The 19,676-nt window shown below is 34.0% G+C and overlaps 1 protein-coding gene across 2 annotated transcripts in view; it reads right to left on the bottom strand.

The window, feature by feature from the left end:
• LOC141480477 (uncharacterized) overlaps positions 1-16,239 on the bottom strand; it is a 37,219-nt gene extending 20,980 nt beyond the window's left edge. For both annotated transcript variants that reach the window (XM_074170488.1, XM_074170489.1), the window contains exons 1-3: positions 16,008-16,239; positions 8,674-8,775; positions 8,527-8,623 (exon numbers count right to left, since the gene is read on the bottom strand). In XM_074170488.1, the coding sequence (XP_074026589.1) occupies positions 8,527-8,623; positions 8,674-8,775; positions 16,008-16,012 (204 nt within the window). In that variant the 5' untranslated portion in view covers positions 16,013-16,239. The remainder of the gene's footprint in view (positions 1-8,526; positions 8,624-8,673; positions 8,776-16,007) is intronic.
• Positions 16,240-19,676: the final 3,437 nt, after the last annotated feature.

The raw sequence follows: 19,676 nt of genomic DNA, 5'->3' as shown, positions 1-19,676 counted from the left end.
ATTGGGTTGGTTAACGGAATAAACCCACTTAAACAGTGTTTTATTGAAAAAATATATATTTTTTTGATTAAGTGGCTGCTGTTTTCATATTTTTACCTTTCTATATATTTGAAATAGTGGCTAAGGATGATGTGCTGATTTCTTATTTCGTTTCAGAATCCAAGTGATGTTCTGGCAATTGTGGATTAACAAAAGCAAAATGCAGAACTTGATAGACGATAGTGATTTTTATATTGTTATTTACCAGAATGGCATCTAGTTTTGAAAATTTCATTTGTGTAAAATCACTAATAAATTAATACATTTTCTTGTCTGAGACAAGAAAATGTATTAATTGCAATTTGTCAAGAATATGTCCCTTTTTTTATATATGTTTTCTCATTGAATATTTATTTTTGTTATTTGTATAACCGTATGATCTCTCAAAAGTGTGCGGTTGGAATATGATATTTAAGCAAAGATTAGGAAAGAAAATATAGTTCTCTCTCACGTTTTGTTTTTTATCACATGCTTTTTCAGGATAATATATATAATTTGCAATTGCTTCAGATAAACCAATTATAATATGTAATGTATTGTTTAGTTTCTTTCCTTACCACTTATAGCTGTTCATATTACAGATGAGATGCTTTGGATTCAAGTAAGTAAATATATCCAAATGAGAAGTACAGTTTATAAACAGAAGCATAATTTCATCTTTGATGAAGTAAATGAGTTTATTTGATTTATACAAATAGAAGTGTTTAAATGAAAAATGCTTCTCTTCAAAGGAAAACAATTAATTTCTCATACGGAGACATTTAAATAATGTTCCAAGTAAACATATCATTCTTTCAAAACCCAAAACAGTTTTGCTTCGAGATAAAATTTTGCTCAGACTAAAGAATGCATACTTACTTCTCTTGAGCTAATGTGATTATTTTTATTGAAATGTACGCACAATCTTGGTGGAATATTTTTTTTTACTTAAAAGAAGCGTTTATTCAGTCTATTTGAAATAATGATTTGAATTCAATTTGGGAGAATATGTTTCTCAGTTTAAAAAAATATTTCTTCATGAATATACGAGAGCAAGATTTCTTTAAATCGAGATAATGTTCTTCACTTTGAGATTTTCATTTTTACTGTGTGTGTGTGTTTCTTGTGCTCAGCAATGCAAACATTCCATGGCCTCTTATTTTCACCAATATAGGATTTTCCGCACTCACAGGGTATCCGGTAAATGCAATTCTTGGAATCGCAGTCCGCGTTTGGTGGCCTAGTTTCCGTGAGGCTGCTACGTCGGTGAAGAGAACCGACACTAAGTGGAAAACATATGTTTACCGAAAACCCACTCACACAGGATATTATCTGAACCACGAATCCATATACCATCAATCGACTAAAAGAGAAATCATCAAGACTTTATTAGACTGTGCTTTCGGGCCCTGTAATACGAAGGAAGGTCTCGAGAAGGAACTAGACATCATCAAAAATGATCTCTAACGGAATGGCTACTCCAAAGCGATGGTAGAAAAGACTTTGGCTAAAAAACAGAAGGAGCCTCGCAAGGAAGATCGGAGAGAATAAGAAGTATTGGTTCCAAGTACAATATCAGAACCTGCTTCAGATCCGGTAACACTATCCGTAGCAGCCTCACGAAAACCAGGCCACCAAACGCGGACTGTGATTCCAAGAATTGCATTTACCGGAATCCCTATGAGTGCGGAAAATCCTATATTGGTGAAACTAATCATTGAATGTTCGCATTGCCGAGCACAAGAAACACACACAGCGAGGGGAAATCAGCAGATCAGGAATAGCAAACCAGGTTTGGACCCATCAACACAATATCGAGTGGTCCAAAGCTGAGATCATGCACATAGAGGAACTCTGGTTTAGGAGAAAATTCATGAAAGCCGCATACATGCTGTCCAACAACGTATTCAGTCAAGCTAGCGTAGAGATACGCAACATATGGAAACCCATCATCAAGCGAAAAATGGGCAACTCCCGCCAAACAGTTATCTCCCACTGAACCAGTGAAGCGGAAAAAATGGAAAGCGGGGATAAGTGAAAGTACTCGAACGACCCATAAATAGTCATCTCTCGGAGGAATCAGTCCAGTCATCACTTGAAGACGATTGTAGATACTAACAATCGAAACCTCGTGAACTAACATGGCTTGGAATCTCTTAACTTTTTATTTTAATTTTCATTTTTATTTCTTTATTTTTATTCAATCGTTCTATTTTCACTTCACTATTATTTCATTCCAGGTTATTTTTGCTTAATATAGTTGTTATTGTCAGTTATTCATTTTTAATTCGTCTTTTTTAGTCGTGTCAGGGATTTCAAATCATTTTATATACATATTAGACAATGGAAGTCCGAACTAGTAAAATTCATCATGAAACATTGTCAATCACCTTCAAACAACCGTTAAAATACGTTTTGTATTTGACACAGCAGCAAAATCCAGTAGTACCAGCCTCAACGATTTTCTTTTGAACGGCCCAGACTTAATAAACTCTCTACTTGGGTTCATTTTTAAATTCAGGCAAAGAAATATAGCAGTAACAGCAGACATACATAAAATGTTTCATAGAGTCCTAATTATACAGAAAGATAGAAATGCACAGCGTTCTTTGTGGAGGGGAAGAAGAAGAGATGGAAAAAATCCTGAGAATATGAGATGGATTCCATGATATTTGAAGCAGTTTCGTTTTCAAATTCTGCCCAATTCGTGATGAGAAGAAACACACTAGAATTCAGAGAAGACTTTCCAGGAGCTGTAAGAGCTATTACAGATTGCCATTATATTGACGATTATTTATACAGTTTTGAAACTCTAGAAGAGGCTAAAACAATCACATCTGGTGTAATTAAAGTACATGGAAGAGGAGGTTTTATAATACGAAATCGGTCAAGTAACTCAAGGGAACTATTGAAAACCATTCCAGGTGAATATTGAGCTATTAATCAAAAAGACATGAAAAAGAAAATAATTTTCATAATTGGGAATCTAGTATATGGTTAAAAGGTCCCAACTTCCTGAAGGGCCCAAGCGAGAAATGGCCCCGAACCCGTATTCACGAGATCGACAATTTTGAGGTGAAGAGAAAGTGTGTTGGTGCTACTTCCCGAAACCAAGAAAATATAAAGGAAGTATTGCCGGATATAGCTATATTTTATCGTTGTTGAAGCTGTTACGTGCAACGGCTTGGACGCTGAGATTTATCAGTAATGTAAGAAAAAAAATCGTTATTCAACAACTCATGCCTAACGAAATCAAAATCGGCAAAAATTTATGGATAAAATATGTTCAGAAGGAACATTTTCAAGACGAAATTGAGTACCTGCAAAATTATAGAAAAATTGAATCCTCTAGCAAGCTCTTCAAATTATCACCTTTTTTAGATGATGAAGGAATAATACGACTCGAAAGTAGAGTTTTGTATTTAAATGATTTACCTGATCACACAAAATTTCCAATAATTCTCGAACCAACAAATTACTTCACGAAATTGCTGATTTTTCACCATCACTTTAAGGCAGCGCATAACCGTCGAGAGTATGTCGTAAATGAACTGAGACAACGTTACTGGACTCTGAACACAAGATCAGTAGTGAGAAATCATTGGAACAGATGCCATTTTTGCAAAAATAAAAGAGCAAAACCAGAACTACCAGAGATGGCACCATTACCGAATTCTCGTTTAACCTCATTTGTTCGACCTTTGACCATACTCAGAATGGACTATTTTGGGTCTTTAAATGTTTCTGTTGGCCGAAGACATGAAAAAAGATATGGAGTACTGTTTACATGCATGAGCACCCGTGCAGTTCATCTTGAAATGGCATATTCTTTGAGTACAGATTCGGCAATAATAGCAATTAGAAGACTCATTGGTGAATCAGGAGAACCTCCATTAAGTATTCGAAGAAAACATCTCGGCCTGCAGTTCAATCTAACCCAGATATCCCTGTTTTCAATAACGTTACAGCCCAAAGGTTCAGAAATACATTTGCAAAAAGGAAGAGAGTGGCAATTCCATTCTACGAGAGACTCAATCGATTCCTTTCCAAATTACTACTCAATCGACCTGAAATTTTCAACACCTCAAACATTCCTAATCCTCCTTCATGGACCTTTCCAAGCATTAAAATTGAAAAAGGGGTCGTACAATTTGAGAAAAATAACACCAACCATAGTTTAATTCATGCAACTTTTCAACAACTATTGCAACAATTCGAAGACTGTATCCAAATATACACCGACGCATCCAAATCAGAAGAAGGAGTGGGGGCGGCATTCACCAGTACTGCCTCCAATAGCTCCTTCAAACTAGCAGAAGAAAGCACTGTATTCTCAGGAGAACTTTATGCCACATGGAAAGCACTTGAATATGCAGAGAAAAGCGATCACTCAAAATTCTTGGTAATTACCGACTCACTGAGTACACTGGAGGCAATAACGAAGCTAAACTCAGAACACCTCATCATACTTCACATCAAACATAAGCTCCACTCAATTATTGAGAAACGTAAACATATCCACTTTATGTGGGTTCCATCACATGTTGGTATAGCAGGCAACGAAAGGGCCGACCAGCTGGCAAAGGATGCTATTACTAACCCACTCATAGATATTGAAAAAAGAATTGCCCACCCTGACCTGAAACCGTTTTACAAACAAATTCTTACTAACATGTGGCAACAGCAATGGAATGGCTCCAACTCTAAGTAATCAGCAATCAAACCATTGGTCTTACCCTGGAAATCACTTCCAAAAACGAGAAAATTGCAAGTTATCCTATCACGTCTTCGACTAGGGCATACTCGCCTCACTCATGAATACTTCCTCAGCGGTAATAACCCTCCTACATGTGAAGTTTGTGACTGTGCCATAAGTGTCAAACATATTTTATCTGAGTGCGCATCTTACTCCAACGAGAGAGTCGAGTACGACATCCCCCCTTCAATTGAAGCAGCGTTAGGACAAAATTGTAACTATGAAAAACGAATTGCCTTTCTAAGACGTATAAAGCTGCTGCACCGTATAGGAAAATTTATTGTAAGAAATCAATTTACTATGAAATTTGAATTGTCGCTAATAACCCTCGAGGTTGATGCGACATTAAATAAATATAATTAAAAAAAAGACTCATTGGTCGTAGAGGGTGTCCCAAAAAAGTATTTTCCAATAATGACACGAACCTGAGGGGAGCGGCAAATGAACCTAAGAGAGCCTTAAAAGATTTGGATCAGAATAAGTTAATTTCGAACTTAACCCCTGACAACATTGAATTCAATTTCATATTCAATTTTCATATCAAAACTACTTTAAATGTTATTCTCAAAGAAAAAGTTCCACGAGACGAAGTTCTGCAGACTTTATTAATAGAAGCCGAATCCATTGTCAACAGCCGTCCACTGGTTTACGTGTCACTCAACTAAGCAGACAGTGAAGCCCTGACACCAAATCACTTTTTAATGGGAACATCAAGTGTAAGTGTAGTGGCGAATATATCAACTTCTCTCGGATTATTTTTGGAGACGATGACGAAAAGAATATCTACCTGTTTTAACCAAGAGAACTCAGTAGTTTTCTTCATCTTTAAGAAAAGTCAAGGTTGGTGATGTGGTTATCATAGTTGACAACCAGTTTTCGAGAAACACATGGCCAAAAGGTATCGTCACTGAGGTTTATCAAGGAAAAGATGGTCACATTCGAGTGGTAGATGTTAAAACGTCCACGGGCACATTTAGGAGACTTTTAGCTAAGTTGACTGAATAATAATCTGTAAGTGTTCTTACGGATTATTATTGATTAGTTGAATAACAGGAGCTCTTCACCAGGATGGAGTGTTCCTACGGATTATTCATCTGAAATGTTTGTTTTACTTATTTTACTCATGTACTATTAATTTATTAGAGATTTTTTTGAATAGTTGGCAAAAATAAACAGAATTTGAATACTTGTCAAAGATAAAAACCACGTCTTGTCATTCAAAGTATTTTCATTCAAAAAACTATTAAAACCAAAGGCAATTTCAAAACCGAAACTAAACGGAGTAAGAAACACATGTATTGTTATCACTGGTGACTTCAATATAAATGTTAGGTGATAATGATTCTATATTGGGATTATGACACATTGTTGATGGATATACTAGAATTTCTGAACATTCTCAGAGTACAATTAATCTTATTTTGACTCATCACAAAAATTTAAAGTTTACTGTACGAAAAGTTCTAAAACTAACTAATTACTTCTTTATTATTAGAGATCTCAGTAAAATTTCACACATACTATTCACACATACTATTCAACCAAAATTCAAAACGATAAGAAACTCAAAACAACTCAATGTTTTTAGTTTCGTGGAAAGTATTTAAAATATCATGGAATAACGCATCCAAAGAGTGTAAATGAACTAGATGAAGAATCATGGTGTGTAGAAAGAAAGCTCTCATTTCAGTGGGCAGATAATCTACGATGGAATAATGAAATTCATGAATATATTGTTAATACAGACAATTCTCATAAAAGAATTACGAATAGTAATGAAGACTTTACTTTACTTTAAAGACACGCCTGAAAAAGCCATGGTATGGCAAAACACGTGTTGTTTTTTTGGTAAAACTGTTTAGTAAAAATCTCACAATAAAAGTGTGTTTTGAATACGATATGGATTTTCATCAACTATCGGCCGATTTCATCAAATATTTTATCTAAAAGCTCAATAGAAATATTGTAGTGAATGAAATCAGGCAAAGAAAAAATCTGAATATTATGAAGGAAAATTGCTGACTGCTCAAATTCTCTAAAATTGATGTGGTCATCTTGAAAAAAAATTAAATGGAAATAAAAATCGTATATTACATAATATACCTAACCTGTAAGTTATCTCATTTCTATACCTGTATGGATTATTAGGTACCTTTTCATTCATCTTTATATTCTTTGGAGTGGCACTTTACTATAAAAATTGCTACAGATATAATATATGGCAATATTACCAGACAAAGCGATGTGAACAACCAACCCATATAGAAAATAGGTATGCAGCCTGGCCAATCAGACCTATCCCAGTCGTCATCTTAAGAAGAGAGGAGTCACGCTCCTGAGTCCTATCCGGCAGCCTACAGTTATCCAACTCCATCTACCGGAATTTATCATGCTGACCTGCTTTTTGCCGTGAATTATCTTTAATACCGTAGATGACTCATATACATGTTGTTTTATAAATATATATGTATCGTTTATTTAGCACGAGCAGTTACAATATTAGTCTTAATCTAATTTAAAAATTTAAATGTCACAATTAAAATTTAAAATTTAAAATCATGTACATTGAAACATATAAATAAAAACAGCACAATAAATAAAATAAAAAGAAGAAAAAAAAACTGTATTAGCAGGTTCCTATACTAAACACTTTGAAGGTCTAAAAGGTGCACTTTTAATTTTCTTTTAAATATATTTAGAGAGGTAGCATTCTTAATATCCTCCGGTAGTTCGTTGAATGCTTGAACTCCTTTAATGAAAACTGTATTATTTGAATTGACATTACTAGTCTGACGTATATGAAAGTTATTGCGATTTCTTGTATTGTATTCATGATATTCAAAGTTATACTTTAATTTGTCACGTAGATATACAGGAACATCACCAGTTTTAATTTTAAAAATAAATATTAATGCTAAATAACGAAAGTAATTTTTTACTGATAACCATTTTAATGTATTCAACATTAATGTTATATGTGTTCTTCTATCACAAGATAATATTATTCTCATTCCTCTATTTTGAAGTTTCTGAAGTCTTCCAATTTCATTTTGGTTTAGTAAGTACAAGATGGTTCCACAATAAGTAAAATGAGGTAAAATCAAGCTATTATACAAAAGTAAAAGCGACCATTGGTTTAAGTGCTTAGATTGCCTACTTATGTAATTAATTTTGAATGCTATTGTTTTAATAATATATAAAGCATGTTCCTTAAAAAATATTCTATTATCTACAATTACACCCAAATATTTAATTTTTCTTACTAACTCAATTTTATCATTTGATATTTTAATATTGTAATTATATTTTTTGAAGTCATGGTACTGCTTCTCATTTCCTATAATCATGAATTTTGTTTTATTTCTATTAATTTTTAACGAGTTGAAGCAGCACCAGTTATATACAGATTTTAGTGTCTCATTTATTACATTAATTATATCAAGCAGATCATTTGATGCATAATATATTAAAGTATCATACCATATAGATCAGAAATGATTTCATTCATTCCAGTTTTGTCACTTGTAATCTGCATTTACAAATTTTACTAAAGCATTGAGAAAAGTGAATTATTTAGTGTGTGAAATATGAAAGTTGTGTTTCAGAATACGAGAATGCCTTATGAACTACACCACTGCTGAGGCGTGAACGTAACTTCTTTGCGAGATGATTCGACACGCTTCGCTTCCGGAGGTATTTCATTGATTCTCAGCAAAAATATTTTATATGGTGTTTTTAAAATATTTACTCACCTCCTGAATACAATAACGTTGAAAGTAATAACGAAATATATGCTTATGGATTTCATGCAACAGACGTATTATGATGGTTTGAAGAACAGAACTCGATCTGAAAAATAAAATGTAAATTTAAAGTTCTGGTGACAAAGAAGTACTTACTCCGGTATTCTGTTGTATAACTCCTCATATCGTGCTAGGAGCAAGTACCCAATGAGTGGAACTATGTATGAAGTTAAGACACGGATTGTGTTAATTCTCAATCTACAATTAAACTAAGATCAGTTCGGAGAAAATATCTTAAAGTTTCAAAACAATTTAACCAGATTATTAGTTGAAGGAATATATAACCAAAAACTGTTTTCATTGAAAATACTGTGGTGGAGAATGTATTTATTTATTTTATAAAATATACCTACAAGAGGTGCCACCTGATTCGATTGATATGTTGAACGATAAATTCTGATCTAAACTATTTCAATTTTTGAGTTTTGAAAAAGGAGTATTTTTGGAAAAAATATTGATGAAAACTGTTCTAAATTCAATTTAATTTCCATATCAAATACATCATATTAGAAAGTTATTATCATCGAACAATTTGAATTGGTTATGTCAAGTTGAAGTCATCATGTTTGTCAACTCATTAGCGTTTGAAGAATTGAAATGAATTAAAATATATTCTCTGAAGATATTTCCTTTGGCAGTTTTAAGTGAAATGGCTATATATATGGCCGAAAAACAAATTCATTGTTTCTTAACAATTTACAATAGTTTATATTTATCTTTGAAATCAAATAAATAATCATGATTTGTCTGTCTCGCAAGCTTTCGGTAGCCAGTTGGTTAGCGTGAGTGGTATATTCTACTCATTCAATCAACCGCTATGCAATAGCTGAACTTGAAACTTTTCCTACCAAGCTAAGCACATGAATATGAGAAGTGCGATCTTGCCGAAACGTCGTGATTGTATAAATGAGGAACGGATGTACACCCGGGATTTCACTTCAGCATGTGATACCGTCGGTGAAGGGCTACGCCAAAGCAAACAGTGTCACACATAAAGTTCGCGACATATGGAAGATTTTTATCAATAGATATAATGAAAACTTGACTTCGCAGTTTGTGCTTGAAAATGCTTGAAAAATTAGAGTGAAAAACAGCCTCTTGCTTTTTGTCTTGTGCTACTCTCGACCTGTCAAATTTGACATTTTTTTCGAAAATCCTCAAAAGTTTTTTTTGTAAATTTCGAAGAATGCCACAAAATAAAATTGTTCGGTTTCCAATGTTATACCCTTGCTCGAATTTGGACTCTCTACTGTCACTTCGACTTTTTTACAATTGTTTTAATTTTTCGCTATATCGATTCGAACGAAACATGATTCAAATTTCATAATTTTTATGGATACGAGACTTCAATGTCATACCTTGCCCAGAAAATACCCGCATTGGCCTGTTACCAGAAAAAGAAATTCGTCTTTGTTGTTGCAAAGTTCATCTAGTTTATTCATTTCATTGTTAAATTGTTAAATTAGGATTTTCAATGTATGGACGTTAATATGTCAGTAATCGAATAAACGTATTTCTCTTTATTTTTATTACACTCGAATTTTTTAGCAGAATTGTATCTCATCAGCTGCATATGAGTTTGAAATATTTTGATGCAGTTTACACCCAACAGTGTGACTGTTGGATGTAAACTGTTAGATGTAGTTATCGAGCAAATAATGACGCTTCTTGACTTAATTCCATAAATCTTATATTCTTTATTTTCACCATTAGTTGTGCAAATAATATTAAACCAAAATAACTATAACCACAGCAAAACATCATAACATTCATTGATTCATCTCAATAATCTTAAAAAGAACCCGAATTTGTCATTCAGTATGTCCTTCCTGTTCTATACAAATTATAGTCTTTTCATTCACAGACATTGTGGCATTTTTAATAAATAGGGGATTTATGTTAGCACAACACTCCCGAATGGTATTCTCTAAATGATCTCTGTTTGCAAATGTCCGGTTCTTATACACTTTTTGTTTCAGATAACCCCATAGAAAAAAGTCCATCGGAGATAAGTCCGGTTATCTTGATGGCCAATAATCTCCTCAATCTCGTCCTATCACTTTGCCTCTGAACATTTGACTGAGACACTGTTTCACCTCTACCGTTTGGTGGATCAGTGTCCCGTCAAGATGATACCACACATTTCGTCTAACACTTATAGGCAGATTATAGAAAACTTCAGACAACTGATTCATAATGAAATTTCTGTATATGTCTGCGTTAAAATTTTCTTTAAAAAAAATATGGTCCAATCATTTGGTTATGTAATAACCCACACCACACATTTTTCTTGAATGAATATTAGTCTCGGTATTCTGTTACAAAATTTTCATTACTGTTGGACAATTTTGGGAACTAACTGTTCCATTCGACATGAAAGTTGCCTTGTCTGTCCATAAAATCCTATAAGGAAATGCGATATCATTTTCTCTCTCACCTTGGAAGCGAAATGAAAATTCTACTCGAATATCGAAATCTCTTCTTTAAGAGTGTGCATGAACTTTAGCTATAGGGGTGGAATTTATTTTTATGTAAAATTATTCTCGCAGTTTCTCTGCCAACCCCTTTATCTTCATTAATACTCCTAATATGAGTTTTTTCGTTTTCAACAACGCTCAAACAAACATTAAGTTGTTCTTCTTTGTTATACTTTATCGAATTATGTGATTTTTCGAAACGAATGTCCGCAGAGCCAGTTTTTTTGAATGTTTTCAATATCCTTCCCACGGTACTAAAGTGAATATTTTTTTCTGGATGCCGGTGATTGAAAATACATCTCGATATGGCACATTCTCACCACATGAAAGAACAATTTCCACTCTGTCTTGTGTGGATAACATTGTACATAAAACTCATTTGTGAATTATAAATGTACGAAAATCTGTACACAAAACAACTTGGTTCATTAAACGTAATAATTTGACATTAACCGAAACTAAAAATTTCTTTCAAAAGCCTACTAAGGGAAAATTTTATTTTGATTTGATCAGTACCTACTATTTTCTTCCCGACATTTCGCATTGGTCTTTGAATGTTTGAAATCACAAAATTTTCGATCATGTTTAGTATATCGCTAGAACGAAAGTTTTTGAATAGTTATGAAACTGTATGTCAATGTTTAGTTTGAAGAAAAGTATGATATTTCGAGTTAGTTTGTAACTGAATTATTGGTCAGAAAAATGATCAAACTCGATGAAAATCTTTTGAAAAAGGAATACGAGTGTAATAAGAATGAAGAGTTCATTCGATTACTGACATATTAACGTCCATTCATTGAAAATCCGAATCAGTTTAACAATGAAATGAAAAAACTAGATGAACTTTGCAACAACAAAAAAGAATTTCTGGAGGTGTATTTATTTATTTTTCTGGTAACAGGCCAATGCGGGTATTTTCTGGGCAATATATGACAGTGAAGTTTCGTATTCATTGAAATTATGAAATTTGAAACATTAATTTTCACTGCATATCGTCCACCTGTGCTAGAAATTTCACGTTAAAAAATAAGAATCTTCAATCTGTCCACACAGTCCACACACATTTCTACGATTAAGTCCGGCCGTACACGGACCACATATTTGCCGTTGAGGCAACCACAACATTGTGGCCACGTTGACTGCACTTCGCGGTTGACCCAACCACATTTTTGTGGTCGACTTGCGGTCATATAAACCGCACTTGCAGTTGAGGCAACTGACATCAAAAATTGAGTGCTGTGTGAGCCTAAGTGCGTCCGTACACGAGCCAAATTTTGCGGTCGGATCGACCACACAGTTGCAGTCGCGTTCCAGCGAACTCAAGCCGCCCATAAGAAATACTGCACTACACGTACACGGGCGTTCACAAAAGTCAAAATGGGCGTCTGCAGTCAACTTGCTGCTGATCTCCGCCGAGATGTCATCGCGGCATCCGCCGTACACTAACCACAAACTTGCAGTCGTACCCAACCGCGTACACCGTCGTGTACTTTTTCTCTAATATGTACACCGTCGTGTACTTTTTCTCTAATATGTACGCGGTTGGGTACGACTGCAAGTTTGTGGTTACTGTACGGCGGATGCCGCGATGACATCTCGGCGGAGATCATCAGCAAGTTCACTGCAGTTTTGACTTTGGTGAACGCCCGTGTACGTGTAGTACAGTATTTCTTATGGGCTGCTTGAGTTCGCTGGAACGCGACTGCAATTGTGTGGTCGATCCGATCGCAAAATGTGGCTCGTGAACGGACACTCTAAGGGTTGTCGCTCGCAAGGAAACGTGAGGAATCCCACGTCAAAAGTAAAATGTCTCACCAGTTTCGTGTTTTGAGGATTGGAGTTCATAGGTGGACAATGGTTAAACACATAAAGTTCGCAACATATAGAAGTTTTTTTTTATTAATAGATATAATGAAAATATGACTTCGCAATGGATATCTGAAGTAATTTTTCTATTATTATTGATAATTCATCATGGCTAAAGTCGATTGTGTAATTGTCAATCATCAATAATGGTTTGATAGGTTTTTTCTGATTGTTCATGGGATAACCACGAGTGTCCATGCGTTCGGATTTTTTTAAATTCAAAGTCAAATCGGATTCAAACTGTAGACTATTTTCAATGTGAATATTTCAAAAAAAGAAATTTCTTTTGCTATTTCAAATTTCTGTGGACCATCTCAATTATTTGAAAGAATAAAAAATTGGTTTTGTTTTACGTAGTGTATTACTTCGCAGTCTAAGGTCGTTTTTTTGTTTTGGGTAAATGTTTTTTTTCTTCGGGTAGATAGTTGCAAACAGACTTTCGTTTGAGTAAATTTCATCGAAAGTCGATGTTTTCGATTAAAAGCTGATGCGACTCTATGACAGAAAATGTAGGCCTATATGCTATACTACCCGTTCAAATCCGGGGCCGTCGTATGCTAGTACTTGTAAATATTTAATCAGTATTAAACTCAAGTGAAGAAGTCAGAAAAGTGCCAAATGAATACGTGGACTGTTGAAAAAAATAAGGTGAATGTTCAAATTTCGCAAGCAATGAACATTCAATTGGCGATTTTTTTATTTTTCCATGTTGGTTCAGTCGCCTCGAACATATGTTCACAGTTTTAGCTGTTTAGCATGTTTAGTTTGTGGCGAGAAGTATAAAAGTTAGAAGTGTTTTGTTTACAGTTATAAACGGCGAGTTCGAAAAATGTTTACAAGCAATGCAAGAATTTTACAGAAGGTCGGGAAGATGTGAATGAGAACGCTCGCCCTTGACGCCCCAGCACATCGACAACCGATAAAAATGTTGAGAAAGCGATGAAAATTGTTACGTAGAATCGTCGATTCACTATTAGAGAAGTTGCTGAGGGTGTCGGCAAATTGGTTGGCTCATGCCATGCAATTTTTTCAAAAATTTTGGACATGAAGCGTGTGGCAGCGGAGTTCGTTACAAAATTTATGAATACTGACCAAAAAACCGACGCATTAGCATCGCTTAGGAATCGTTAAAGGACGGAAAATTGGTTGGCTCATGCCATGCAATTTTTTTTTAATTTTGGATATGAAGCGTGTGACAGCGGAGTTCGTTACAAAATTTCTGAATAGTGACCAAAAAACGGACGCATGAGCATCGCTTAGTAATCATTAAAGGACGTCAACGGCAATTCAGATGTACTTAAAAGGGGAATAACTGATTACGAATCATTGGTATATGTTTGTAACATCGAAACCAAAGTTCAATTGTCCCAATGGAAGAGCCCAGAACTAAATTCCACCACAATCGCTGATATGGCGATAGATGTCTTTTGCCATTCAACACTACATATTTATGTTAAGTTACTTTCTCAACTTTAACACATATTGAATCCTAATATCTTTCATCGCTAAAAAATGTTGGAGAGGTCTTACGTCCAGCAGTGTCAAACATTCCACCAAGATTCAATTTGTTATCAAGCAATAAAAAACAGGCACATCCATCTCATTACATGTTTTTCTTTAATTTAAATTCAATACTTACCACTTACCACGACTGCGTTCGAACATATTCAAGCGAACTAAGACGGTCAGAATTCCATTTCATTGAAATATTGAAAAAAATGCAATTTCGATGAAAAATAGGGCATATTTTTTTGTAACTATAATAAATACAATTTTACAACATTTTGTGCAATTTTTTATTTTAGATTTTTGTATGTTTCTAAACGAATTCTAAAACTATACATTTTCATATGTATGTATATTCATATGGTTACCTAATAAATGAATCATCAAAAAATATTCATTCATCTTTCTTTTATATTTATATGGGGTCAGAAAACTCGCAATCATAAATGGGGCCGTAATGAAAAAAGTTTAAGAAGCCCTGGCGAGTGCATCAGGAGTTCTTGCCACATGGTCGTACGGCTTGTCATAGTTTGTTCTTATTTTTTTCGTCAAAAACAACACCTCAATCATGCCACAGCTACCGTATTCACCAGATTTGGTTTCCTTGTGACTTTTTCCTATTCCCAAGATTGAAGAAACCCATGAAAACTGAATCGCTAAGAAAGCTCAGGGACATACCAAAAAGTGCATATCGGAACTGCTTCGAGTATTGAAAAAAGCTGGCAGAAGTGTATTATATCTGAGGACTACTTTGAAGGGGACAAACTAGAAATCGATGATTAAATAAATATTTTTCGAGAAAAATCAAAATGCACATTATATTTTGAACAGACAGCGTACATTGTTTACCCACAACAATAATTGAATGAAATGTTCATGTTTACATCTTGTGACATTGAATTCCTCTTCTTTACATTTTGTTTATTCACTGCATATTTTTGAGAGATTTGATAATGTAAAATCACGTCAAATTCAACCTACGAATTTTACAGATCATTTCTCTTTGCATATTGTGTTGACATAAGAACATATATAAAGTGTTGGCATCAATAGTGGCTACCAGTAAATTACAATTATCAGAAAAATATTCGAATGACTCAGAAAGTATATTAATGCCCGAGGTATTAAGAGTGTATATTATATGAATTTTCATATTGAATTTTCAATAAATTATGATACCATAAATTGTGTTCAATTTTTGAGATTTTGGGAATTGTTTTGGATCTTTGACATCGAATAAAATGAATCTATTTGGATGTTCTCTACATAGAAAAAAATTTGTCGACCGAAATTATTCAGCAGATGGTGGTCCTCTCTAACGTCTAATAGTTTTGAATTGAAGATGGACTATTCTGTATGACCACAATTAAAATCAATGTGTCCGTTCGATTGAATTATTGTTGAATAGTAGGTACATTTTTGACAAATTAGGTTTTTTTTCAGAAATATCCTCTTTCATTATGTGATTACTAGTATTTTAGTTTGAATAATATTATCAGAATGTAATATTACTAATAAACATGTTTGAATTCATTATGAATACCTGGCGGAATGCATCACATAAATAAGTATTCGGCTCACCTCATGATGGGATTTATTCTTCTAGTTTATTCTAGAGGATGTTTTCTTAACTCAACCAATACTCAACTGATGTTTGAGGAACGGAAAGCCTTATTTATATATTTTTAAAATCATTAGTACGATTTCCATGTTGTAATTTGCACTCTTGATACACTACAATTACAACCCCTATCAAAAATGAATCGTATATTTTCAATTCATTTCAGTTGAATAGGATGGATAGCAAGAACCCACTCATTATTACCGCTGAATATAAACTGAACGAAGTAGATACGTTTTTTTTTTCGAAGAACTATCACAAAGAAATTTATGAATTTTAATATGATGGTTTCTTTTGTGGAAACTCTTTTTTATTCCTTCACTTTTGTTATTTTTCATAATATACGTGGTAAAATTATACCTTCAAACCGGCTTGTGTAATTTTCCTTCAATTTTTTGAAGCGAAAATAATGAAACTTGCAATTGTCTGATGTAAATTATTTTTCACAACACAAGATCTACTAGTAATTTTCAACGCTTCAGTAACTACCCAAATGAGTGTGGCATTTTCAAATTATTCATTCCATCAATAACTATGAAATATAAAAATTTTGAACACGGAAGTCATGTGAAATAAATTTCATATACTTCACCTACTAGTAGACTCGACAATCCTCAAAGAATCATGAAACCTTCATCGACAAAGAGTAAGTTGCTATTCAGATCACGATACCAGTAAGTACTTATGACATTTCTGGTTATTATCTGCATACTTATGGACAGAAAAATGTAAAGAGGACAATAGGTCTCTCTACAGATTTAACTCTAAATTGCTCTCCTAAAACCTGTGAAAATAAAGCGACTGAAGGTACCTGGCTAATTGATGTCTTAAAACGCCAGTTTTTAGTTTAATAATATCGTCAGACCTAGTTTTAAGCAGTTCACTCCAACAGTTACTACAAATTCAGGAATCCAGGAAGTAAATACTTCTTTTTGTCGAACGCCAAAGTCTACGATACCGAGTGAATAGATATGGTATATCTATATTATTTGCAACACTTAATATTATTTAGTGTTGCAACTGTGCTGTTGTCATTTCAACCTCCTGTGTTTCTAGATTACTGTTTTTTCTGGTATTTGAAATATTCTATTATATTGCTACAACTGCTCTCCTTTAGCTTTAGAGCTATAGGTTATACCATTGGCTCAGTAGACTTATTTCAGTAGACTTATTATTGGGAAAAAAAGGTGTTGGCTTTCTACTTCTTCATCCATATGAAAAATGTGGAACACTTCAAAGGACGAAGAAAATAAATTCTGTTCAAAATAAACTCTTAACAAAGATGTGTAGAACATATATTGAAAGTACTTTCAGTTACAAACTGAAAGAAAATGCTTTCTCGAAACAACTACTTTCAAATGAACACTGAAAGTAATATCAAATAGTTCACTTTTCAAGGCGACACTGTTCACTGTTCAATAAAGATAAGAAGGTAACCTTGTTTTTGATAATAATTGATATAACTAAATCAAATCGGTAGCATTATTCTCGCTACATCTAGAGCGGCAGCGAACATGGTAAATCCTCGCGCTCTCAGCTACGTCACCATTGGTTTATAGGTACCAGTGGCGGCCGGCGTTATATTCTTCAGGGCATGATTTACAACACTACCCCCTTCCTTGAGGTTGTTCGCCCCTAACAAGATTCCAAAAGAGGGGACATCACGACCCATGTAAAGACTCTCTATGTGGACAACTTTAGGCTTGCTTCTGAGTGACAATTGGTATCTATATACCAGATCGTTTAACTTTTTGTTTACCAAGGAAGGTCCTTGCTATGGTCTCTGCAATATGGGACACAAACTCTTTCGACTATTTGTCAAATCTTATTTTCATCCTGTCGCTGGAAAGCTGTAATTTGGTCCTGGCAAATTCGTGTACAATTTCAAGTCTCTCCTTCAGGTCATTCACATACTCTAATAGAGGTACCTCTTATTGAGATTCATCGAGAGGACTGCCACACAATACATCGGAAGCTTCAGTTCATCCCTACCAGTTAACAACATGAATGGTGTGTAACCTGTTGCGTCATGATGGGAACTCCTGTATACCAACAGAAAAAGAGGAACTAATTTATCCCAGTATCTTTGGTTTTCGGAGACAAACATTGAAAGGTACAATTGAGGATGGGGCAAGCAAACAATCTTCAACACTTCATTTTTTGAGAAACTCGTAGTTATCATGTGAGTAGTATTGAACATTATTTTTTCAAATTATGTAATTATACTTTCATTCAATGCAATATAGAGATGCCTCTGAGGGTTACCGATGGGTGTACGGGAACAAATTACTTAAAATAATGGTAAAGAGCGACAAAAAGTTTTCGGCAATCTTAGATAGGCAAAAGTTAGTACGATAAGCTTTTTGTAATTTTTTTTAAATATGTTTTCCTCCAGTGTAGTGGGTCAGGAAAATGAGGAACCTTCAACCCGTTTGGGGATTGAGATTAACTTCAACACCACCCTATATGGGTGATGCTAAAGGTTATTTTATAAGTAGAATATTACAAGTAGACATTATAATAATTTCAAAATGAATTATTTTAGAGACGATGATTAATCCGTAAGTATATAATAAATTCGATTTGAATACATTCTAATAATATTCCTAGTAATAGTGATGAAAAAAAATGGACGAGAACACTCTGGAAGAGTTGGTGTTTAATAACCCGTACGTATAGGTATATAAAGAATTATAAATGAAAATGTATCACTCATTTTCTTTCAGAAGAATGTTCAAGTCTATTCAGGTTGAGAACAGTGGCTTAGGCCTAAAAGAGATACCACTATAAAATAAAACGCGCCATCAGTTCTACTTCAAGGGTGGTGTGGAAACGAACTGATTTCATGAAGAAGATTTCTAGTTTTAATTGAAAGGGGTATATTTTCAGGAGAGATTAATTTTGGGGAAAACGTTTTGGTTTTTTTCTTTCACATCTTCATATAAAAAAATGTGCATGAAAGAGACTAAATACTTCCAGAATAAACCCTTTTTCAAAATATTATATGAGATAGGTACAATCTCACTCATATTCGTCGTCGTACACTGTCGTGAATTACATTGAATGCGTGAATGAAAATCCTATAACGTATTTATCAACATCTCTTATTCAGTTTCGAAATAAATACGATTTTCATGTAAGTGGTGGATTGGAGGAGACAGATGTGGTTTAATGAAAAAAACCACTATGTTCCAAATCGAATAAAAGTTTTAGTGTTTATACATCACTTGATGAACATCCCTCACCATTCCATACACATCAATAATGATAATTCCAGCAGATCCTCCTAATGAAACTTAACAAAATTATTTGAAATTTAATCACAAGATTTCATGTATTCCTAACAATTGTCCTGCAATTTTCAAACTATCGTCAGTGTACGAGAATAGTGAGTTTAAATGTTATTTATTCACCTCGGGTTTTAAAAAATCCAAAAAGCTGCACACTTTCAATGTACCTATCTATGTACGAATCATTTTTGTCTTTCAGACAACCAGGAGTTTGTCTTTTTTATTATACAATGATTTCTATATTGAATTAAACGAAAATGGAGATACTCTCATTTACGCCTTTCCAGACGTTCCAAACAACATAATTCTACTATACCGATGAACACAATTTTCAATCAA

This window comes from Leptinotarsa decemlineata, unplaced genomic scaffold (assembly GCF_025532065.1).
Source record: "Leptinotarsa decemlineata unplaced genomic scaffold, Ldec_3_MD MMD2_P_RNA_scaffold_9, whole genome shotgun sequence".
NCBI lineage: Eukaryota > Metazoa > Arthropoda > Insecta > Coleoptera > Chrysomelidae > Leptinotarsa > Leptinotarsa decemlineata.
This window is presented reverse-complemented; position numbering and strand designations above follow the sequence as displayed.